This window comes from Polistes canadensis, unplaced genomic scaffold (genome assembly GCF_001313835.1).
Source record: "Polistes canadensis isolate GaletaPanama2010 unplaced genomic scaffold, ASM131383v1 scaffold_93, whole genome shotgun sequence".
In the NCBI taxonomy this organism is placed as follows: domain Eukaryota; kingdom Metazoa; phylum Arthropoda; class Insecta; order Hymenoptera; family Vespidae; genus Polistes; species Polistes canadensis.
The window spans coordinates 289,126-315,874 of NW_014569640.1; the positions used below are offsets into that span (position 1 = coordinate 289,126).

The 26,749-nt window shown below is 33.8% G+C and overlaps 1 protein-coding gene across 1 annotated transcript; it reads left to right on the forward strand.

Annotated features, from left to right (window-relative positions):
* LOC106787134 lies at window positions 1-26,749 on the forward strand. The gene is made up of 6 exons (XM_014749249.1): window positions 1-129; window positions 6,387-6,856; window positions 10,849-11,381; window positions 13,672-13,835; window positions 21,196-21,380; window positions 22,404-26,749. The coding sequence occupies exons 2-6, from the start codon at window positions 6,758-6,760 to the stop codon at window positions 22,716-22,718; spliced, it is 1,296 nt and encodes a 431-aa protein (XP_014604735.1). The 5' UTR covers window positions 1-129; window positions 6,387-6,757; the 3' UTR covers window positions 22,719-26,749.

Below are 26,749 nucleotides of genomic sequence, written 5' to 3' on the forward strand. Positions count from 1 at the left end.
TGTGTTTTAAAGAAGAAGAAGAAGAAGAAAAAGAAGGAGAATAAGAAGAAAAAGAAGAATAAGAAACTCGAGGAAAAGTGTTGGGACGTTATTTTTACTACAGGAGAGTGTTGCTGCGAGAAAGCTGAGGTACAAATACATTTGCAACCATCGACTCTTACGGTTCTCTCTATTTCTCTCACTTTCCATGTTTCTCTCTATCTTTCTCATCTCTTATTTTTTCTTGATATCACGGATGCCAGAGCTCGTATTCGTTCTTATTCTAGTGTTCACAGAAGCTTAACCACTGCCGATGAGATCTCAGGTGGTGTTTATTTTTTAATTATAGTAATCTCTTATTTTATATATTTCATTTACTTTATATATATATATATATATATTTATCTTTTTTATATATCGAATCGTTCAGTTACTCTGACTAGACTCTTATCAACAATTACAATTTCATGTAGATGCAAATTTCTGACGTATTTAGGAATGTTAATATACACAAATTTAAATACCCAGTTGGATAGTATAGTTTAAAGGGTTATCAGAAACGAATACATTTATTCTTTTCTCTGCCATCGTATTCGCGGGCGAATCCAAAGTAACAATCGATTACTACTCAGGAGCGCGACTTGGTCATTGAAAAGATTCAACGATTCGATCTCGTCTAATAACACTTAAAATAACACATTTCCAAAAATAACAGTATATTACCACCAATGTTCGTATTTTCATTCTAATTGATACCGTTCCTTTATATAAATCTTTCTTTAATGTTTTATTTCTCTCTTATTTTTTCATTCTTTCATTCTTTTACGTATTATCATCGACGTGAAAGTGCAAATATAGTAATAGTAGTTTATACATTTGATGATTCGAAAGCGCGTGATATACCTTTTGTTATTCACGATGAATCGTCGTATCTTTGTGACGGAGGAGAGTCGTATTCGCTTCGTGATTTGTTCGATTCAATTGGAAATAAAGAGCAAGGTAGATAGACGAATAGATAAAGAGAGGAAGAGAAATGATGGTGGTGGTGGTGGTGGTAGTAGTGGAGGTGGAGGTGGAGGAGGATGAGGATGATGATGATTTTCGGTTCGAAACTCGCACGCTTTCCCTCGAAACGATGAGGACGTTGCGCGCCGTGGATTTCTGTGCTTTCAGACGTTTCATGCTCGTTCCTCTGTGAAAAGAAAATAATAGTAGTGGTTTTCCCCTCCGAAATTCTACCGCTCTCTTTTTTAGTCTTTCTTTCTATCTTTCTTTCTTTTCTCTTTTTCTTTTTCAATTTCTCTTTCTCTCTCTCTTTCTCTATCTCTATCTCTATATCTCTTTTTCGTTCTCATCTATATATCTCTTTTTACGAGTGCACTCCGATCTTTCGAGGATAGGCTCGTCCGAAAAAGTAGTACGGCAGGCATTTATGCTTTAGGCGCGACTTCCTGTGAAATTCGAACGGTTCTACGCAAAGTGTTTGGAAAATTATTCAACGTTATATATCCGATATTGTAATTAATTGTTTCAATGAATTTAAACATGATATTCAACTGATATTTATATTTTTTATTATTTATCATTTATTTTTTTATTAATAAATAATTATTCGATTTTTAATTCTTTTTTTTCTCTCCCGAATTAGTTAACACTTATAATAATTAAAACAATTATATATTATCGTTTTTAATATAAAACTTTAGATGAATGTAATAACAATGAACCACAAATTATCGTCATACTTTCAGTACCTTTAATATTTAATCATTTCTCACATATAATCATTATTTATTCATTGTATAATAATCAATTAAATAGATTACATTATTTCCAGACGTAAGTAATGTCTGATTAATTGGTACCTCTGGAAATATGTAATAGTACTTTAATATTTATTCCAAAAAATAAAACAAAATAATATGTCCTCCATTCCGCCATTTTTAAATTCATTGAAGTCGGATCGTACAAGTACCATCGACGTAATGTTGAATTTTAAGAGGCAAGGAAGTTCATAGAAAGCAAATTAATAATAATAATAATAATAATAATAATATTGTAAGTGTTTAAGCAATAATATAAAACATTTAGTAAAATATTTAATGATTAATCGTAGTGTCGTGTCATTAAGGGTTTGCGGAAAGAGGGAAATAGTTATATTGTTGAATATATACTTTCCTGGATGAATAATTATTGGCTAGGAACCGTTAGCCGAGAAATTGTTGGTGCGATTATTCAAGCCGAACGATCGTTTGCGTCGATGGTCGCGCGGACGCGATCTCTTACGAATCTGGGCCGAGTGAATGTTGTTGTGAAAACTGTTATATCGTCGTTATTTTTCGAACGAGCTGCTAATAATCTCGGGAATGTCTTTCACCGTTCCAAAAACGATACAAACACACACTTTTTATCGATCATATTATCGGAAGATAATAGTACTAATAAAGATTCTATTTATATTGCCTCTTTTTCTCATCTAATTTTTCAACATTATTATTTTCATCCAATATTTGATATAAACATCATATCATCGTGTTATATTCTATCAACGTATTACCGTAATGCAAATAAATTTATTTCTATTATAAATATCGATATCGTAGTTTATTTTAAATATTGACGAATTTCAAAAATTGAACATTTATATTTGATTTAATATTGCAGTAATAACATTTACAAATTATTGAGCATATAATTAAGAGAATATTTTCTGATAAACGTTTCGATCATCGGATTTATTCACGATAAAATGTAATTGATTTACGTTATAACTTTATACAGTTCCTTTTTTCTTCTTCTTCTTTTCCATTTACGATGTTTTACGATAACCGTTTGAATTTGTAGTAGCCAAAAAATAACTAGGAAGGAACAATCGGGTGTCATCGTTGGTTGATAGTTGTGTTTTAGACGAGACGTAGAGTGGCAAACGCGAGAAGTACCGTTTCTCAAAACGGTCGTGAACGAGCGCGACTGTAATTTGCAACGTAAACGTACAGCCATACAGTTAGTCTCGTAACAGGCGTATACATACACTTGTGCCAACCAAGCGTTGCTTGCTTGCTTGCTTTGCTTTGCTTTGCTTTGCTTTGTTGGACGCATAGGTCGCTGAGAAAATACCAAATCGTATCGTTGTCACTGCCCCAGAACGACAGGAAGAGAGAGACAGGAATCAGAAAGAAAAAGACAGAAAAAGTAGGGAGAGGTCATTTTTATGAGACATGCACTCGACAGACAAGTACATCGGGATTGCAGCGACACCTTCTCGTGGTTTAGTTACTACTTTCTAAATAAAAACGTAAAAAAAAAGAAAAAAAAGAAGAAACAGGAAAACTCATGTTATTACGTCTTTGTGGTCGATATATTATTTTTGACGTAATTCCCTTATGTATTTGTTAATTAATTTTCTTAGCGGTATCCCGCATCATTATATTCTACTTGATATTTTTCTATTTCTTTTTTTCTTTCCTTTTTTTCTTTTTTCCTTTTTCTTACAAGAAGAAAGACACTAAACAGTTATCGTAGTCGTCGTCGTGCCCGTAATAATGAGATTTCTAGATTCTAGTGGGATGTAGGGGATCTTACAAAAATAATTTCCTTTATTCCGATAATTCGTTATCATCGTTATTATTTTAATAACCGGTTGCGTATATTTATTGTTATGATAAAATCATTAGGTTGAATATTATTTTTTAAAAAAAGAAGAAAGAAACAAGAGACAGAAACACGACTCGATTCTTTTTTTATTATGTTTTTTTTTTATTTATTTTTAAGGATTCGTACGTTACATTAGTGCGTTAAATGTTTGATAAAATGCACGGGATAGTTGTAGGAGAGATGATTTTTATTGAGAATAATTGGAGCGCGTGTTTTTTTTTCGCTTTATGGATATATATACATACGGATCATGTTCGTTCCCTTTTATTCGAACATCACTCTCCAATTTCTAACCGTTATTATTTCTATTTCAAATTCTAAAATATCAATGTTAAAATTATAACAAATTGAGCAACGGATTAAATATCAATACTGACTTTTATTCGAAATCGTTCAGGACGAGTAGCAAAGCTGCTGTGTGTAGCACCGATTGATTTTCAGCATCGCCGATGGCGCCCGAACATAGCCGAGTGCTTAATAAACCGATCCCTCAGTACAGAGTTTTGTTCCAATTGAAAAGATGGAAGAGAAACAGATGGTACATAGAATATATATGTGAATGGTACTATGTAGACGATTAAAAGGTACCTTTGGAAATTGGATGGGGGGCTGTTCGATTTTCTCTTAAACAGTGGTATCTAACATGTGGCCTCAAAACTGGAAGACTCGAGATGAATCATAAAAGATTAATATTTTTTATTTTTATTTTAAAAAATAGTAATATATAGATGATTTAAAGTTAACGTTGGAATTTGTATTAGGGTGACTAATCATTAAATCATCCATCTAACATGTGGTCCAAAACTGGACTGGTAAATGAGTTGTCACAACCATTTGAAAGTTCCTTTAGAAATAGGATAGGGGTGTTCGGTTTTCTTTTTTAAACTAGTGGTGTCTAACACATGACTAAACAAACTGTAAGAGTCGCGATAGATAATACGAAAGAATTATTTTCTTAGAACACGTGAATAGTATTACACAGATGAGATTAACAGGCAACTTTGAACCACACAACGATGTCAAACATTTGATTAAAAAATCTTGACAAGTTGACGATTCTCTTTAGTTAATTCAAATTTGTTTTAAATAAATTATATTGTGTTTATTTTTATCTAAAAAGAAAAAAAAGAAAAAAAAAAAAAAGAAAAAGTAAAATATATTATAATAGCTGACTTTGTTAAACTAAATTTGGTGGCCTGTATTCAGATAGGAGTACGACAGTAGTATTCTAAAGGAAGGTACGGACAAGGTCTTATCGCTGTGAACAATTCTCTTTGGTCATTAGGAGAGTAGTACTATATGGTAGTATTAGTAGTAAGTGGAGGAGGAAGAGTAGTAGTATTAGTAGTAGTAGTAGTAGGACGATGAGGAAAACAAGAAGGAGGGTTCGGCTTCCACTTCTGGTTGCTGGTGCTTCTACTTCAGATAGTAGTAGTGGTGGTGGTGGTATGGTGGTATGGTGGTAATTCCGTGCTCGATTAGATGGCTGCTCGTTAAAGGGATATGCTTGAGTCTCGAAGCCACGACTATGGCCGTCCTACTCTCCAGTGATTCGTCCGGAACAAAGGAGTCCGCTCGCGAGGTTGCACTTCGTGCGAGTGAAAGAGAAACGTGCGCGTGTTAAGGAAGAGTGAAAGAGGTCGAGCGCTACGAACTAAAAGAGAAAGAGAGAATCGAAAGAAAGAAAAATAAAAGAAGAAAATGAGAAAGAGAGAGAGAGAGGGAATGAGTCGAAGGGGAACGATGCAAGTTTAGTCGGAGAAATGAAAACGGAATAGAATAGAAGAGGGTGGGTGGGTGGTAGGGTGGTTTTCTTTTTTTTTTTCATACAGTGTTGAACAAAAGTATTAACACAGACCTACTACTTTTTCCTATAACGTACGTTCTTCTCTCTCTGTTGAATCTTCAAAAATGACGATTCTTTATTTAACCCTTTGCGAACGGATTTCGAACATTGTTCGACATCCTTGCCATGTTGGAATACGTAATTATATATCTATAGAATCAGTGACTTTTCATCTAACCGTGATATTTAATATGTGTTAATTTTATATATATATATTTTTACGTATTATCAAGTTGATTTTTTGAAAAGTGTACTTGTCCTGTCTAATTAGCAGGGTTTAAAATATGTAGCTCGCAAAAGGGTTGATTTACTTTTAAAATATTGGCTGGTTTATAATTTGTTTAAAACTAGAATTTAATTTATTAGAACAGTAATTGTTGGTATATATATTTTTAGAATTGATTTAAAAAAAATAGAAAAATGTATATTTTTACGACTTCAACGTACTTAAATTAAATCAATGTATATATTAATAACACAATTTTATCCATTTGATTTATGGTAAATTCTGCATACTTATCTATCGAATCTAAAATTTAAAAAAACCCGAAAGATTAAATATGCATAAATAGTCGTTTTTAATTATAAAAATTATTTCGAACTATTAAAAACAATCTTTGTTTTATTGCTCGTTTATTTAATCCCCTGGCTTATAATATATTCAGACTCGAGAGACATATTTCATAAAAAAAAAGAAGCAAAAGAAAACTGAAATAACGAATCGTACATTTTCGAGGCTTATAGAGGATTTAATAAAAAAAACTATACCCAGTTCCAATACTTTTGTTCTGTACTGTATATATATATATATATACAGTACAGAATATATATATACATATATTCATAGGTCTATTCAATCTCCCTTTGTATATACATATATCTCTATCCACGTATTTTACTTATACAGAAAAAGGGAGAGAAACGGAGGAAGGGCCACGACTTTAAGAATAAGTGGGAAGGAAAGGGACAAGGAAGAGGAGGAGATAAGAGGGAGTAAAAAACAGGGTGATCTCGAGGAGTTTTGTGTGAAAGAAGAGAATACATATATATATATATATAAAAGAAAAAGAAAAGAAAAAAAAGAGTGAAGGTGGTTGATCGTGTCTGCTGGAAAAGGAGCTTGGATATAATATAAGGTGGTGAAAACGTGGTGAACTCGAGGAATAAAGGATAAAAAGGAGTAGTTGAAGAAGACGAAGAAGAAGAAGAAGAAGAAGTGGAGGAGGAGGAGGAGGAGGTGGAAGAAGAGGAGATTTTCAATGTGTGCAGGACCGTACGATGGCCGGGGCCCTGTCTGAGAATGCCCCGAGGCCTGTGAGCGTCGTTGGCGTCGACGGTAGTACCGTGGTAATTGTCAGGAGCAACACGGATGATCAGGTAAGTCTTATCTTTTTCTTCTTCTTCTTCTTCTTATTATTATTATTCTTTTCTTTTTGTTGTTCTCTCTACGCCTTCCGATGAAAAGAAGGGGTGGTAGGGAGGGATGGGTACGATCAAGCGCAATTAAGGTGTTTTTCCGCGACTGAAAACTCGTTTTACCTTGGGAACGCGAAGGAAGAAGATGAGAGAGAGAGAGAGAGAGAGAGAGAGAGAAAGAAAGAGAGGATTCGACGTCCTCGAGGATTCTGGTTTTACGAAAAGATAAAAGAGTATTTCGATTCGTTCGAGAGTTCTTACTACTTTCCTTCTTATCCTTCTTCTTTTTTTTCTTTTTCTTCTTCTTCTTCTTCATCCTCATCCTCTTTCTCTTATTCACTCGTCGTCGTAGTCGTCGTCGTCGTCATCGTTGTCTTCGTCGTCTTCGATGACGAGCTAACTAATGTACTTTTAGCAAAGTTCAACTCATCTCGCGTTTCCCGCTAGCTTTGGGGGTCATTCTGTTTATTGCTATTTTATATTATATTATAATATATTCGTATCGTCAGTCGTAATTCATTACTTAATGAAACGAATAATAATGAGTAAGAAATAATATCTCTGCGGGATAAAACGAAAGATTATTATAATAGTATATATATATATATATGTATACTGAGTGGTCAACTAAGTGCAATCAGCTTGGATTGTTTGATGCCGGTGGTCCGATTGAAATTTTGTTTCTTTTCTTCGATATAACGTGTTCCAAAGAGAACTTTAAAATGATTGCGCTATAATAATATATATAAATTTCTTATCGTGATAGATATTTTTTCCGGAAATTGTTACGACCATTTTCAATTTTTAAAAAAGATAAATCTTAAATTTGGTCAGGTTCCAATGAATCGAGGTCTTTGTTATCTGATATCTGGATTATTTGTTGTTGTCTGTTGGTTAACAAACGTTCGAGTAGATCAATTTTGTCATCGGTTTGTAAACAACCGTTCTAATTTACTCGAGATGCACACAGTAGGCGCTCGATTTATTTGCTTTGTTTTTTCTACGATCATGCTGTTCAATCAAGCTCCTGTTGTATGTACACTAACTACCAACAGTTTAGAATTATTACGTAAATTTAGAGAAATAGGGATATTTGTAAAGGGGGAGGGGGTAAAAAATGAATATCTTTTAAATTAACCGATAGATAGATTTATTTTTCGAGTAAAAATTTACACACACTAACAATTTGTTTTATATTTTATATTACGTAGGATATCACAACGAGTACTATGATTATAACGACGGGATAATTAGAAAAATTTATCGGTATATTAAATTTTTTTCACGCAAAATCGGCATAAACATTATAAACTTTTAACCGATAGTGTATATTAATATACATAAGTATATACAAAAGTAACATCACGGATGCATTTTCGTATAATCGGTCGTAAGTTTAACGACGGGACCCTTTTCTTTCTTCTTCTTCTTCTTCTTTTTCTTTCAGTTGTACCTTAATTAACCTCGCTAGCGTACGTACATCTACAACCTATATACGCGTTTACACATTACATATATACATACATACATACATACATATATATATATATATATATACCAACATATATTCCCGAATGCAGAGGCGTACACGCGTTCACGGTTATATGCGCCGACACGAACGTAATTTATTTCCTTGATCAAAGCTGCTCCCCCTTTAAATCGTCGCAGCCCTAATAGCTGCACGCACAGAATGGAATGAAGTGTACATCACATATATAAATACATATACATACATACACATATATATCGTGCGGGAGGAATCGCGATCGTGCTCGGATGACTCGCTATTAAATTTTCTGCCACCCCTTTTAGAGGAGGAAGAGGAAGAGTAGGACAAGGAGGAGGAGGAGGAGGAGGAGGAAAAGGATGAAGAAGGGGAGAAAATGAGAAGGGATAGGAATGAGGTATGAGGGGGTTTATAGGAGAAAGAGTCGTCCCGATTTCACGTTGACTTTCTTCATCCACTTGGTTCTTCCTTCGAACGAAAGCCCCACCAGCATCAGCTCTCTCAACGAGAAGCCTTTGCTTTAAGGACGACGCGACCCATGCAGATATATTTTTATAATACTACTGCTTTACCTATTCCGGGCCGCGACCTACTTTTTCCCTTTTTACGCAAACATTTTTCCTTTTTTTCTTCCAACCCCTCCAAACCCCAACCCCGCCCCACCCTCCCCCGTTTCCCTTCATCTTCGTCTTCTTCTTCTTCTTCTTTATCTTTTCTTTTTTTTTTTCTTTTTCTTTTTAATCAGAATCCTCGTAAAGAGATAAGCCGAGAACGTTTTCCAGCGCGAAAATGATTGCGACTTTTTTCTTCTTCTTCTTCTTTCGTTCGTTCCAGATTCTAAAGGGAGTTTTATAACTAAATATAAATATATATATATTTGTATGTGTGTGTTTGAATGTGCAGTTTGTATATAAACTTTCTTTTCGAGTAAACATAACGAGTGTATGCATTTGAGGCGTTGTGTAGATAAGGAAAAGTGTGTTACGCGAAAATTAGATTTTTCATTAAGTAAGTGTTACGAAAAATGTTCAAAGGAAAAATCTATAACGATAATATAATATAATATATGATTTTGACGTGCGAGTTTTATTGAAATATTTATTATAATTTGAATAATTAAAGGTTGACACATTAAATATCGAACGTAATTTTCCTAGTACTCATCGATGCGTTTTGGTATCAAACATAGTAATCTCGATATAATAGAAGCACGACATGTTGGCTCGATGCAATGGGGTTTGATAACGCGGGAGGGTACGCGATAGCGTATCATTGATCAGGATCCGCGTAATAGTTACGGGTATAAAGCGATGCTACGGAAGATTTTCCTTTTTTCTTCTTTTTTTTTTTTTTGGACCAAGTACCGCTGCCTACGTTTCCTTTATATAGTGTATATCAATACCTTTATATATGTTTGTGTGTGTTGTTGTTGAAATACGGGACTCGTATAGCGCTTCGGGTCTTTAAACTCTTTATCAAGGAATGATCTTCGCGGTTGCGTCGTAAATAACGTAATTGCATCCATAACAATAGTCAGGGCTCGGTCTATCTAACACATCGAAAGGGAAGAAAGAGAAAAATGGAAAAGTCATGAAGAGAAAATGAAAAATAAAGAAAATGAGAAAGAGAGAGAGAGAGAGAGAGAGAGAGAGAGAGAGAGAGAGAGAGAGAGAATACAATGTTCACGTTTCACCAAGGCCCAATAAGATAAAAAGAACAAAAAATAGATATATGAATAGGTGTATATGTAGAGAGAGAGAGAGAGAGAGAATTTCTTGTTCCTAACTTAATTTTTTCTTCGCATAATTAAGAAAGCAGGGAGAATCAAGTTTCTCGTTAATGCGAGATCGCATAGCTCTCAGTCTCTTATCTCTTCTCATGATTAATTACAACGGTTCTCTTAAGTTTCGAATGTTAAACATACTTTCCTTTTTCTATAGAATAAGAATACACGATGAGAAAGTTTCACGAATCGTTCGCTTTAGGACCTATGCTTAATATTAATTGAGTTCATCAAATTTATTCTAAAATTAGAATTAACTGTTATTTTATGTAAATAATCGTATTTAACTGTTTCCTCATTCAATAGAAATAAAGTAACGTAACGTAATGATAAGTAGTCGAGAGTATATAGGCCTTCGAATAAAAGTTAAAATGACGAAATAACATAGATATTTAATTATTATACCTTATCAAAAGAAGCAGGTGTAAAATGTTTGGGAACCACTGTCGGTCGGTGGCTGGCGTTCCGTGTGGGAAGCACATGGTACGGAGAAAGGTAGTAGTAGACGGGTGGGAATGAAGGTGGGTGGGAGGGAGGGAGGGTCTGGTTGATGGTGACGGCAATGGTCGGGTCAGTAATCGGGAATCCGTGGTATTTCGCAAGAATAACATGACTCGATCGTTGATCCCTCTCCCATAAATCTTATGGATTTCTTTTCTTTAGGAACCGCGAGGGGATAACAATAACAACAACAATCGGCAAAGTAATAACAACAGCAACAACAATAATCCAAACAATAATCCCAACAACAACGGGAACAACAGAAGCAACAACAGCAGCAGCAGCAATTTCATCAACGGCAATGGCAACGGCAACGGCAACGGCAACAGTAATAACAGCAACAACGTTAGGTCGTTCACCTCGACGGAAGCACAAACGGAGGTGGCGCTTCAGAATGGGCCCGAGGTCCTCGAGGAGTTCGCAAACGAGTCACGTGGCGCGCGTCGCCGGGAGAGGCGAATGCGGAGACAGCATCGTAGGGCCCTGAGGAGTTGTTCTCTTCCACCGACTTATCCGGGGGCCGCTAACGCGGCCGTAGCGGTCGGTGCATGCCCCGCGTCCGCAACCGCACCCGGAGTGCCTTTGGTGCCACCTACGAGGGGTTTCCTTCACCCTCCGCCACCTCATCTCGGACTAAGGGGACTCAGTTTGGGTTTACCCTTTCCTGTACCTACCAGCGTCTCGGCATTTGGCAGGTCAGTTTATATTTTCATTTATATTTCAACATTTTTTTCGTCATATTTTATGATCGTTAATCATTTTCGAATTCAAATGTAATTTATATCGAGTAAAAGATTGTAATATGATAGAATAGTACAAAGAGCAAAGATTTTTCCCCCGTAAGATTTGCACTCTCGTGCGCGCGCGTCTGACCATTTCCGAAAAGATTCCTCATCCAATCGTCGAGCCGTGAAGGAACGCGATCAAAGGGTCTCGTTCCCCTCTTTTTCCCTACCAATGGTCTCAACCTATCACTACAACGTGTTCGAATGAGATAGGATCGATAACTGGCCAGTTACATCGTAAAATGTTTCCCCTTTCGTGGTCCTTTACAATGCGCCTTTTTTTTTTTTTTTTACGCGTGTTTGCCCTATTAACGGGGAGACCTTCCTTCCAGTTGGGAATAGAACGGTCACGTTCGTATTCGAGGGGTTCGAAAACGAGCAGCCTGGTCTTCGTTCCATACATTTTCCTATCCTATTCTCTGGCCCTCTTTTTTTCCCCATATCTCTTAACGTAGATTTTCATATTTAGGCCATGCTACAGACACCGAGGGAACTATGATCCTTTTACTAGGGACAAACAGGGTTCCTTCTATCGATCCATTAGCATGTCTCTTTTCTCTCAATTATTTTCTTTCATTTTCTTCCTTTCTTTCTTATTTCCACATCTATCTGATTATTCCATAGGTATAATCGATAAATAATAAAAAATAAATGGAGATACATAGGTAATGAGGGAGTTATTAGGTTACTTCTTTGTCCCTTTTATTTGTTTCATTTTCTTTTTGTTTTTTCAAATTTATTCGACGAACGATGGAGAGAGAGTAGTCAGTTAATTCCGCGACCATGGCGTCGAAGCGAACTTAATGACGATTATCTTCGGACGGACAGGAGAGCGGAAACGCGCGAGATAATTGGATTATAGACGGGCAAATGCCCGTTGGAGTCGAGTTTTAACGTGGAATACCAGGTCCCGTGAAGTTTCAGCCACAAGAAGGAAGGAGAGATAGAGAGATATGGTAGCGGTGTTTAAACGGGTGGAGGTAGGGAAGGTAACGTGTAACGCGCGTTCGTGTGCGTGTAATCCGTGCAACGGACCATGCACCGGCGAATGGCGTCAATTATACGGCCGAGTAAAGTTCAACGCATGCCGAGAGATCGAGAACCGTTCTCTGAGCCAAGCGAAGTAGGGCCGAGCCACTGGTTGGCTACGGGTACGGGTATATGGGTATGGGTACGGGTACGGATACGGTACAAGGAGTCTCGTAAATCTACCATCCTGTTCCGCAATAAGTCCATTCGAGCTTTGTGATCTTTCAAAGTCACCATTCCCTTCCCATCCCTTGGCACCCTTCCTCCAATTTTGTACCACAGTTGTCTCTTGGCTTTGAATCGTTCGCATCATTATCATACCAAGCGTAATTATATTATATTTTCAGGCCAAATATTCGAACCATTTGATAATATGTCTCGTTGTTGTTTATTGTTATTTTCTTTTCGTTTTTTCTTTCTTTTTTTTTGGAGATGAATCGTTTAATGGCTCTGTCGAAACAGATTATATCTACGAGATGCAACATTTTGTTGGATATAATTGACTATTAAAAATATGTGAAGGGTATATGTATTATATCGAGTTGCATGATTCATCCTACATATATATATATATATAGGACCATCCTATTAAAGTAAGTAAGAAAGAAAGAAAGAGAGAGGAAGACCATTAAGACCGTATTACTGTCGATCTCGAAGAAAAACGATGCTTTATCTCATCCGTAGTAACTGCTTCTTGGATCGTTGTGAAGAGTCGTAAGTTCGTTTTATAGACTTATCAGTAGAGAGTATCAGTATGCCAGACCCAGATAATTCACAGGAAGCAAAAAAATGACATGGTGTATATGGGTACGCGTTTTTACTGAACGATTAAATCCAATTCGAAGAGAAGATTGATAGGATGTACTTACAACAACAACAAAACGAATGAAAAGTGAAGGAAGGAAGGAAGGAAGGTAAGGATGAATATAAGTGCTGATGCTGTACTGTCATCCTTTTGAAGCAATCCTGTGTTCAAAGGTGCTGCTACATTGTGTGTGTGTGTGTGTGTGTGTATGTGTGTAGTGTAATAACGGCTGGCCTCTTGATTCTTCCTTGGTTGTTGGCCGTTGTCGTCTTAGCAGCAGCATCCAGTGCACGAGTAGTTGAAAGAGGAGGAAAAGGAGTGTGTGTCAGTGGGTCAGTTCTCTGACGATCGCTTCTTGTCTTTCAGGGACGCAGTACCGAAGCAATGTTGCGGCTTAGGTTCCCCGCCGGTACGTTGGTCCATACTCGGTGTGGGAGTGGTGGGCCTTGTTTGTGCCGGTGCTGGTGCACTTTTGGGTGCACTCAGAGCTTCGGGACGCGATCACATCGCTGTGGCCCTTCTCATGATCGGTAAGTGTTCATGTCTTGCAAGAAATTAAATATATATTTGTTTGAATTTTTATATATTCTTAAGACATTGAATCCTAATGCGATATTGTTTATATAATATTTGAACTATGATAACTATGATAATTGGGTTGTGTTCGTTATTTTCGAAATATTCTACAATGAAAAATATTGATTTTAATTTGAATTATATATTTTTATCGAATAAAAATCTAAATATAAATATATGTGGACTATTTAAATTTATAAATCGATATGCACTTTTCGGACAATCCAATAATACCAGGAATCGTTCGAAACTAGAAAATGTTAATAATACTGTTCGAAGAACCGTTTCGAAGGAATAACAATGGACACTGGGTTATTATTTATAGTTCGTAGAAAACGTCGCACGGTATTATCCGACAATAGTTTTTTTCTCTTTCTTTCCTCTTCTTGAAAAGAACAAAAGAACCGTTGACTATTATTGCTAATTACGAGGTCATTTTGATGAAAGCTTATTTCAAAGAGTTACGTTTTCGTGGAGTAGATGGAGGAGGAAGTTAAAATAAAAGAAAAAACATTTAGAAAGACAGGTAAAAAAATATCGTTCGAAGTTGAACGAAACGATCGGATTATACTGTTAACAGTTAACAGTTAAACCAGGGACTCTTTAGCGGTGATACCCTCGAGCTTCGTTCGACCATTTCCAGGTCGTAATCTCTGACTGAGATGTTAGTTTGCCTTTGGGGATTTGCCGTCCAACAATCTCACCAGTTTTAGCGAATAAGTATGATCTTTCCTTCGACAATCTTATTTTATATACAAGTATCCAATCGATTTTATTACAAAGATTAAGTTATCACTGTTTATGTTTAACACTTTAAACACGCACGCTCGAATGCATTTTATGCGAAGTGACAAGTAACGCGTGTACAATCCAGTTTAATTCAAACATCGTCCTATCTTACGTAAATATTTAAATAATTATGCAAACGGATCGATTTATCGGAAAATAATCTCTCGTGAAAGTTATTAAATAAAAAAAAAAAAAAAAAAATGAAATTATTATTTTTAGTATATCTATATATAATTAAAGTTTATTTTGAATAATTTTGTTTGACTCGGACACACGGCGATATTACGTTTTATTTAAATACGTCAAATAGACTCGCGCAATAAAAAAATATAATCTCGACATTGGAGAATGTTCGTTGTAATTGAAAATAAATTTAAATAATTTTATATAATACTTCCTATTTCTCTCTCTCTCTCTCTCTCTCTCTCTGAATTGTTCAAGAAAGATTTTCCATAGGTGATAAAATAAAAAAGTGTGCGCGTTAAGGGATTAATAAAACGTCTAGGATTTTAAATAAAAACGAATATTACCTTGTTAGTATCACATACGGTGTTGAGATTTGATGAAAAACGTGTGGTTTGTCCCATAGAAAATCATGACAATCATATAATTGCTCTTATTCTCGCGATTTCCGTTCCTCGTGTTGGGTGTCTTCGCTTCAAATGGAGAAACTTGTACGAACTTATGCAACGTTTTACGCTCGAGGCTCCCGTTCCTGTCATTCCGTGTCTAGCCTTGCGCGATATAATTGTATATTTAAAAAAAATCTTAAAAGGAAAAAACTCTAAGTGATTTCAATTTCACTTGGCCCGACTGGTCTTCGTAGGTCTCACGTTGGAAAAAAAAAAAAAAAACAAGAAAAAAGAAAGAAAGATAGAAAGAAAATTAGCCAATACTAAATCACGTTATCGATGAATCATTGCGATCAAGATTAGATGTTAAGAATCAATCTCTTATTAATTAGAACGCGTAAAACGGCCTTAGGCGGTTAGGATGTTGCGTAGTTCAGTTTCACAAAAAGATAACCTTGGCAAGCGAATTATAGGATGCGGATGCAAATGAAAGAGAGAAGAAGACGCCTATGCGCTCGAAAGAATTATAACGATAGATCGATTGAGCAAATCGTAATCGTTAGGGACGATCGTATCTCTAGGTATAATAGTTATTCATTTAATTACATCATGCTCTTCTTGCAACGCCTTGCAACGTCTCCAAATATGGCAGCGTAGACTGGTTAGAAACGTTCATTCGTTAATTCATTTCGTTTGGTTCTTTTGCCAGTAGGAACCGCACGAAGATAAATCTCTAATTAAATTATATATGCAATATACTTATATGTTCAAACGATTAACTTGTCAAATATTTTACAATTTTAAATATCATAAGTATTATTTCATATCGATGCTTTCATTTTTTTTATTTTATTTTATTATACCACTTAATAGAAATAATTGTGTAATGGACGTTAAATAATATAACGTATAATATTATTTTATTCATTTTTCTTTTTACATATTTGTTTAAACGAATTTATCTATTTGGCAGTTTGAGGTGGCTCATATATGCATAGATGATAATAGTTGAGAAATTATGTCGAGGCCGAAAGAAATTGAAGATACTCAGGAATTACTTTACTAGGGAAGAACCATTTCATTTCTATCTCTCCCTTTCTTTCTTTTTTCGCTCTCCGCAAATTCGATTTATGCAAATGCAAAAATGTCCTTCGTCCTTGTCTCCCTTTGGAACGACGGCAAAAAGTAGAATCTCGTAAGAGACGTAAGATCATGAAATATGCAGGATGGCATTCCTCTTGAAATTTAAATCGTTTGCTTGCTGCTCCCACGCTCGCTTGGCATTTCATCGTATAATATTTGTTTAAAAAAAAAAAAATAATAACAAAAACGAATAAGAAAATTATTTAAGGAAAAATTTTCTAACAATTAAATTATTATTATTCTTTTACTCGCGATTATACGATGTTTCATTTACGATTCATTTCGATATTATCCTTTTTTTTCTTTTTATTTTTTTACTTAATCACGATATTATATATATCTTAATAATTATATATATATAAGTAATCTCGAAAATATTAATTATATTATTTACTATTTATTTCGGTGTGTTATCCTTCCCTTTTTTGCTTTACTTTTTTTTTCCTTCCACTTTTTTATCTCAATTCTTTTATTGTTAGATTCGAACTTCTTCCCCTAATTTATATCGAACGATAAAACGAAACACAGTAGGATGTATTTATTCGCAAGGACGATTGTAAGGCCCCTAGATGTTACCAAATATAACGGAACTCCCCATACGCTTTTAGAATTCGATAAAGGTAATACGAATGGTACCGGATAACAACACATCGCGTAAATACTTCGATGGTTTAACAAAGAACTTACGTAGTCAGCAGCAGCCATATTAACATTCTGAACAAGTTCCACAACACGAACGATCATCGAATCTTTTTTTCTTTCCCCCTTTTTTTTTTCCTTTCGTTCATTCTTTCTTTCTTTCTTTCTTTCTTTTATTACTAGCCACCGATCTACGCATAATTTATTTTCCTTGCGTAATTAAATGATGAAATAAATTCGTAATCGAAACAAAAAGAAAACAAATACCGCCGTGTGCCACTTTGTAACGGTGTATGTGTGTGGGGGGGGGAGGGGGATAGAAATACCTTGCGAAAAAAAAAGAACTTATCTGTTTTTTCTTATTATTTTTCTCGTCGTTCGTACATATAAATGTGATACTTGTTGAAAATATAAAAAAAAAAAAAAAAGAAAACGATTTGAACAATCGTAGGAAGAGATAAAAGGAGATAGAGATATTTAAAAAAAAAAAAAAAAACACACCGTATAACTAAGAGATGTAGTTGAATCAAGAAGATGCATGAAGAAAAACGACGTGACGCAGAAAAGAATCAGGAGAACTAGCCTTTAAGACTCGGCTTCGTGGTGGCTTTTGCTCGAGGGCTGGGAAAGAGGAAGAGAAGGGTGGAAGGGGAGGATAGGAGGGACGAGAGAAGAGGCCGATCGGAAACCTGTTTTGTCTCGCGAACATTCACGACGACTCCTCTCTGCGTCCGTTTCTTCTTCTTCTTTCGCACGAATTAACGAAAGAGTAGGAAAACTTTTCCATAAACGCAGACGGTTGTTAGATAAAAGCGTAAAGAAAGAGAGAGAGAGAGAGAAAGATTGAAGAGGGGGGTAAGTGTAACAAATGGGTCAACCAAACGATAGTTCATTCAATACAACGTTTATTTATTCACAACAATCAATCTTTTTTGTTTTATTCATTCGTTGATTTATTTTAACGAGTTATGGGATTAAAAAAGGTGATACAAAAAGAGATGTTATTTAAAAATTAAGGATTAACAAAAAAGAAAAGAAAGAATTGGGTAGGATGCAACCAATGGGATCGACTAAATAATTCTTTCGATATTACGTTTATTCATTTGCATAATACGATTACATTTATTTTTGTTAGATTATTATTGATAGTAGAGTTAGGAGAATTAGAGATGACACGAATAGATGATAATTAAAAATTCAAGTGATGATAATAATAATAATAATAATATATAATAATAAAGATCGTAGTTTTCATACAATGGAGTGGGAATTAGATAAGAAATAGATAAAAAAAAAAGATAAAAATAGTCCAGTGTGGTGACGAAGAATAAAACAATATTTAGTTATATACTCACTCTTTCACATCAGTCACTCAAATACTTACTTTAAATACGAATGCGCGAGATTGTAAGGAAAAAGAGGAGGGATAGGGGGGGCTGGGAGAGAAGGGGGAAAAAGGGAAGGCAGAGCAAGCACTCGCAACAGTTACTTTCTAAACGTGGGCATGTAACCTGCGACCCGTTCAGAATGCTTCTCTCACAATGGGGGAGAACGTTCTAACCTACAGAGATCGATGTCGTACACCACCTACACACGTGCGCACAGACAACCACCGTGAGATCATTGGAGTAAGACAAAGATAGTTGAGATTAGGCAGCTTACATTAGACGAAGAAGAAGAAGAAGAAGACGACGACAACGATGACGACAAGGAGGACTTTATCTTCTTAATTAATTAATGGGATCCCCTTCCAATTTTCGATTTCTCTCAGGTCTCACGTAAACAACTACTCTACTGCGTGATTGATTATAATAAATTATAATAATATATAGAATATATATCGATTGATCATGAATAATGTAGATATTTATTGGGCCAGTATTTTGAATTATAATAATACATCGTGTATGTTATAGGAACAAATGAATACATTGATTAGTTAAAACAATAAGAAACATTATCTCAGGATTTTAATGGGATATATATTAAAAATATTATAATTTTGTAAAATATTTTAAATAGTATAATATTATATATACAAAAGAGATTGATTATAAAATAATATATTTATCTATATACTTATTTTACATCGTATATATTTCGAAAAAATATTTATATTATCGTTAATTAATAAATATACGAATAATATTAAATAGAAAATTAATAACGAAATATATTGAAGAGATAGTCATCGTAATTCGTTTAATTGGATTCGTGTATTGCTACCTGGCCTCCCCCCCCCTCTCTGAACATATATTTCTATTTTAGTTGTATAATGTCGAAGCTAGTCTATCTAATTACGGAAATGAAATGTTATGCTCGCACGCTCGAAAATTTCCCCTGTTGGAAATATCTCTATGCTAAAATCAATCGAGTTTCTCTTTATCGGACGAGTTTACGTTTGGGAAGAGAGAAAGAGAGAGAGAGAGAGAGAGAGAGAGAGAGAGAGAGAGAGGAGAGACTGTCGAAAGTATTTTCTCATCGAGCCAACAACGATCCTCGTAAAGAATCTGTCGGCCGAGAAAAACACAAAACAACGTCTTCGTGTTTTCTCATCGTTCGTTATATTCTTTGCACGAAGTAAACGGGTATAGAAGAATAGATTTCACCGATTTTCATTTTTAATGCGCGCGCGCGGAGATTTTAACGAACGAAAAGGAAGGAACTAGCGAGAAAATGATACGTTAGTGGAATAATAATCATTTCTTCGACTCGAGATTAAGAAAGAAACGTTTCTAAAATATATATGTTACCGTCAAAGCCGGAAATCAGTCATTGTTAGTAATTCCTCGGCATTACTATGAATGCACAGAGCCTTCAGACGAAGTCAGAAATATGAAAAATTCTTTCATTTTTCCTAGGCATCAAACATAATACTTTGATATTCTATAGAATATCAAATTACTATTTAAACAACGTTGAAAACAATACATTCTCGGAACAGACACACACAGCACTACGCAACCCTTCCCCCCCAAAACAACCCATACACGTAAATAACATTTCGTTTTAAACCTGTGTATCTTCCGATACGATAGGGAACAAAAGATACAGATTTCCGTGGCAATCTCTATGAATATCTGTCTAACTAATGTCTAGAAAATATAGCCTGAACCTTTGCAAATCAATTTATAAATCGATAAGTTATTTTACACGTAGGAAAAAGGGTATACTTTAATATAATATAAGAGTCATTAAAATCTATTCACTCTTAGTATAAAAAATATTTACAGAAACTTTTTAATGTAATATAAGATTCCTTAAAATTAACTCACTTTTAGTATAAAAAATATTTACAGAAACTTTTCAAAGAAATAGTAAAGTTGTACAATTTACAGCAATTGCAATCTCTGATATTTCTTTGAAAAGTTTCTCTAAATATTTGTATATATATACATTTTTCAATTTCTTTCTTTCGTTTCCCTATTTTCTTCTATCTATTTCTGCGCAATAATTTAACAACCTAGTAAAAATATTTAAGTAGAAAATGTAAAAGTGTTATTTCGTCGTTTTGTCACTGTACACGCTTGTATTTGATCGTCATATTACATAAGACGATATAATTATTTATTTTCACTCTGTTTAAGAAAGTTTCTAAAGTATCCTTTTCTATTTTCTTTGTTTGTGAGAGTATTTATCGCGATCATTTTAAAAGACGTAGTAAAAATATTAAAATAGAAAATAAATAAATTTTGCTTGAAAAAAAAAAAAAATATAATTTAAATAGAAAATGTGTGTTAATAAAGTGTCATCGTTGTAAATATCATTTCAGTCATTTGTCACACTACTGTACACAGTGTATTTAATAATTCGGTGTTTGAAAAAAATATTTAACGTTTATCCATTGTACACATTTTTTATCCGGTCGTTCGATAAATTATATAAAACGATAATAAATATGTAATAATATTTTTTACTCGACTTTTAAAACTTTCTTCATATAATTTTTTCGTTTTTATTTGTTTATTCATTTTGTGTGACATAATTTTAACAACGTATTTTATATACAGTGGATGAATTTATTTGTTTAGAAAAAAAAAAAAGAAAAAAGTTATTTAAATAGAAAAATATATTTAGAAATATGTCAAAACACTTCAATAAAATCGTTATTATCGTTGTTTCTCACAGAGTATCGATACAGAATATATATCTGGTTGTCCGGTGTTTGCAGGAATAGGAGTGGTCCTTGTAAGTGTTAGCGCAGTGGCGTGGCGAGTGACCAGCCGAGAAAATTGCGGCAGCTTCTTCGGTTTCACGGGGATCACCGGTCGGATTCCACCGGCGAGGCCGATACACCCATACGCTGCCATGATTTATCCGGAATTCCAATTTAGAACACCACCACCGAGTTACCAGGTAACTTTTTACTCACGATCTATGGCTAACATAAGAACAAGAAGAAGAGGAAAAAAGAAAAAGACAATAAACAAAAAAAATGAGACGGTTTCAAAGATCTTTGTATAACCTGCTAAAGTAATTTTTCTTTCTTCTTCTTCTTCTTCTTCTTCTTCTTCTTCTTCTTCTTCTTCTACTTATACTTCTTCTTGTAAATCTAGACGAAATCGATACAACCGTGTCACGCCTTTTCTTTTCTCTCTTTGTATGTTTCTACCGGTGAAGTTACGTAGCGCGTAGTCGTCGATCGTGATTTGCATTGCGAAATAGTAAAACCGCGTTCTGTTGGTCTAGTAGTAACAGGTCGATCAATAAATTCATTCGTATTTAGATCATGTGTTGTGTATGATTCACTTTTTTCGATTAAGTTATATTCTCGGTTTGATTGCAACCATCTCTCTCTTTCTCTCAATCATTCAGTTTTTCATTGACCATTGTTAATATTGGATTTTTAAAAAAAACTGGGTTTTTTTCCCTCTCTTTTTTTCTTTCTCTTTTTAAACGAATATCGATACACGGCGGTACGAATGGATGGGTTTTTTTTTGTTATTTCTTGTTATCTTTGAGTATTGTTGACTTTGATAACGAGGATGAACCCGAGTAACAGGATCGAATTACGAAAGAGCTTAATTCGTCCCGCGTAGTTACTGTTATTTTGCGATCTGTAAAAAGAAAATTGAAAAAAAGAAAAAAAAGAAATGTTTTTATCAAGCTTGATAAAATAAAAAGAAAACATAGAAATCAAACGATAAAATACGTTTTATATTTACAATGTTTTTGAAAGTGTGCGTATAAATAAAATTCTGAACGAACTCGTGGACACACTTGATACATGCACTGCTGCATGTCACGATTAAATTGAGTTCGCGTAATTGTCGAGAACCTATGATCCAATTTGAATACACGTTGTTGTAGTTGTAGCTCCGTTTAGAAAGTTTCCCATCTTTAATACTCGATTTTAAATTTGTTTTCTGTTGATTTCAGGCGAGCATGCAGGAGTATAGGTTACGGTTGCTGTTATTAGACCGGTTGCAACCAACTTCATCTCCACCACCCACATACAGGTCGAATGCAAGTAGTATCGTTGCTGGTGGTGGTGGTGGTGGTGGTGGTACTGTTCGAGAAAGCAGACCACCGAGTTATTGCACGCGAGGAAATCCAACGCCAAATGTTAATCTGGTGCCCTCGAAGAAGGACGCGAATCTCGTCAGGATCGTACAAACCGAAGCCGATCCCGTAATCCTTAGTGGTGATCAAACGCCACCGGTACCTGCTGTTGAGGTCCTTGCGCATCTTTAGCCCTTTTACAAACTTTCCTCGCGTCAATTTTATTTTTTCCAATTACTCGAAGGCGTTCTACTTCACCGTTGCTACATTTGTGAAGGTTTACTTGATTATACTGTTCAATTGTCGGAGATATTTGTTAATCGTTATTACTTTGAAATTATGTATACTTTGTGCAATATTTATTGAGTAAACAAAAATATTACTTGGTCTGTGTTAAACCAATTCGTTTTGTTCCCAAGTTGTATGGGGTTCGTAAACATCCCACGTTTATATGATTAATTATTTTACTTCTGATGTGTATATATATGTTAGAATATTTATAATAATTGACAAAATGATATTTATTAATATAAAAGTATAAAGTTTAAGAGATGTAATTCAGAACGTTACGATGAGTTCCATTTTATATATTATTTTATTCAATTTCAATTGGTCTGAACAAAAAGTTTTGCGTGGGATGTATACGACCTACGTGGTATACACGGAACATGTTAATTTTCGTTTATTAAGATTCCTCATTTTTATCGAATAGTATAGGATTAACGGTGCATCGATAGTAACAGTATAATCATGGCCTAATACAGCGATTTGTCGCGTTAAGCGAATCCGATTCTGAGCCATAATATCGTCGTCTGACGTAGACGTTTATATTGTTAGCTTTGTAAGATTTATTTTGTATTTTATTTTATTTTCACACACGTGCAAGAGGAATTATAATTTCTTTTTTTATTTTTCTTCCCCCGACACAGTATTCGCTCGCGGAGTGTATAAGAAGAAGAAGAAGAAACATGCGTCTTCTTCCGAAAAAAATCTTTTTTGCGTGCTAACGAAAAAGAATATAAATATATATACATGTATATTTTAATTAATAATCGTCTTGTGTTGTTCCGCAATGCCGAAATGCATTGAAACGTGTATCGAATATAACAAGAGCCTATGCTCTCGATGTTAATAATAAACACACCCTCGATTTTTACTAGCTATAGTTATAATATATTGCGCCATGATGAAGTAGGTCGTTACGTTGACCTACGACGATGATAGAGAATTGTATATTTTGAATATATAATTATACGTATAATTATATACACTACCGGCTAAAAATTTGGGTACACTTACCGCATTTGCATTATATATTTAAGTACAAATTATGGAGTCTCCATTTCGTTAACAATTATTTATTCTTGCACACGTTTTATATCGAAATTTATTAAACGTTTCCACTCGATGAACTTCTTTGCTTGAAACAAATATTTTCAAGATCTCTAGGTATAGAGGAAAATATAAATTAGAAATATGAATTAAAATATATTTGTCACTAATTATATAAGAAAGAAAATTTATATTCGAAAAGCAATTCTTCTCGATACAAGTACGAATATATTTTTATTTTGTATTAAAAACTAAGTTAAATATTCGTATGCGTAGCCTTGACTATCCCATATAATACGCGGGGTTCACAGCTTACACGTTGGGAAAATTTTTATGTAATTTTATTATTATTTAAATTGATCAGATATTTTCCTCAAATAATAAGTAATAAGCTTTCACAGCAAAGAACCAGTATTGTTCATTATATCACGTTAGAATACTTTGAACGTTTACTTTGGTTTTTGTTGTTTTTTTATTTACTTTTCTACGAATTGAGGCAATGATGTCATAGATTGTTTATCTCTGTTACGATTAGATATAAATTGATTTGGTAGGAAACAAAAAATGTTAGTTGAAGTTGATCTAAGTTTTCGGTCGGTAGTGTGTATAATACGTAGAAGACTTAGGATTCGTTCTAATCACGTAAGTTGTTCTAACCAGTAAAGTTCTATTATGTCACGCCGTTATTTTTTTTTTTCTTTCTTTTTAAATATAATTTTTAATTTGTTTGACAAAAAAAAAATATATCACGAATGCCATTACGCGTTATAATGAATATTACTTTTAATTAAAGTTAAATGAAATATACGAGAGTAACTTTTATAGGAAAATTTGTTTTAATTAAATTGTGTATAATAATATGAAGTAGCGTTTCATAAAAAATAAAAGGAATATATCGAGTTATCTGGTAATAGAATTTTACTTGGGGAACATGTGAACGATATTTGATGTGATGATAGTCCAGTGTTGTTTATCGAGATATACAGGGTGTCCCAAAAGTCACTTATACCGATAAAAAGAGTAAAACCAAAAATAATATTAATTTATTTTAATTTATTAATATACAGTGTGTTTTAGTGTATTTTCTTTTTTTTATTTCAAGATATAAATTTTTCCCATTTGATGACGTCTTACTTTATACGAGTAAATATTTTCAAGATCTTGAGTAAAAAGATTACACTGGCTTTTCTCTTTCATTTTATCGTAAATTTACAGACATACCATACGTGTAGTGTTGATTAATTAATTTTGAATTAATTTTTAGTAATTTTGTGAACGTCCGAGGAATATTTTAATTTTACTCGAATTCCTACAATCCTCAAATTAAGTTAAGCGACTCCATAGGGAGATCGTGATCCACTTTTGTGGAAGCTCTGATTTATACAAATCAAATTTATAACTTTTTAATTCGGTAAAACGACTTTTGAAATATCTTGTATATATTTCTGTATATGTATATTTTAACATTTGGCAGGATCGATTGTAGTTTTTATGTGCATTCGAAAGTATGCATTCAAACTACCCTTCCTCATTGATCAAACAAAAAACGCGTTATTGTGTTATTGTATTATGTATAATATTTATATATTTTAATGATACGCGTGAACGTTTTATGAATAATGATTATACGTCGCACTCGTTATCCGTAGTCTTTGTATTTTTATTTTTTTTTTGAAAACTCGAGAGTTTAGATAACCGGTGATTAGTGTTAGCAGCGATGATGTGTACAATAATTAATTAATTAACGAATTAACGAATTACTTAAATGTATTTTATAGGATTAATCGATTTGAGAAGACGATTTCTCTTCATAGATTTGTTTCTTTACTCGTTGCCTATTTCAAATCGAAAAAAAAACAAAATACTCAAACTTTAAATTCAATGAAATTTTTAACTCCAGTAGCGAGATTTAAAACAACGATTCTATTACTACTACTACTACTACTACTACTACTTCTATTACTACTACTATTACATTTAAAAATTAATTCAATTTCGTGCGATTCGTATTTCAAAAATCGATACGTAGTTTTTACGATAAAAAAATTTTACAATTTGTAGAATAATTCTATTTGAATCAACATTTTGGATGTATTAAGAAGGATTTTAAAAAAGATTTTTCTCCAAACTAACAAATTTCAACGTAGCAAAAAAAAAAAGACACACGTTTGTCGATCGAATATTAATTTTTTTCAATTTAACTTATAGTATCTCAAAAGAATATTAGAAAGAAAAATTAGCGCGATGAGCGTAAATGTTATATTTTAATTTATTTAATTTTAAATCTAACGAACGAATTCTTCAATCACGTAGAACGCGAATGCATTATTGTGTCATTCGAATAATAGATTTGATAATTTTATCGTCGAAAAAAAAGAAAACAAGAAGAAGAAGAAGAAGAAATAAATTTGTGCGCTAGTCGCAATATTTTATAATTAATAAACGTCGTTGTGCATTTGTGTATCGCCAAAAAAAAAAGACAAATATTTAAGTAAATAACCTATCGCTTCTGAAAATTAAACGAAAGCAGAAAAGCAAGAAAGGAACGGAAAGAAAAGTTAAGTAAAGTGAAATAAAAATAAAGAGAAAAGAAGAAAATTAAAAAAAAAAAAAAAGAAATAATGAAAATGCTTCGATGTCGCGTGAAAATGCTGGGAAATATTATAATAATAATTGCCAACAGGAACTTTGATGATAGATAGATAGCTTCGATGAGATAGAACAATATGATTATTGGACGAAAAAAAAAAGATAACAACTAGTACACATACTCTAGTACAATATATATGAATATTTTTGTAATCGTCTCTCTTTGATTGGTTAGAGAGATACGCGGTATATTCAAGAAAATTAATAATAATAATAATAATATTAATAATATTAATAATAAC

Coding starts and splice junctions, on each gene's coding strand:
- LOC106787134 (XM_014749249.1), top strand. CDS start 6,758: ATGGCCGGGGCCCTGTCTGAGAATGCCCCGAGGCCTGTGAGCGTCGTT. Junction 11,382..13,671: donor AGCGTCTCGGCATTTGGCAG/GTCAGTTTATAT, acceptor CTTGTCTTTCAG/GGACGCAGTACCGAAGCAAT. Junction 13,836..21,195: donor TGTGGCCCTTCTCATGATCG/GTAAGTGTTCAT, acceptor CGGTGTTTGCAG/GAATAGGAGTGGTCCTTGTA.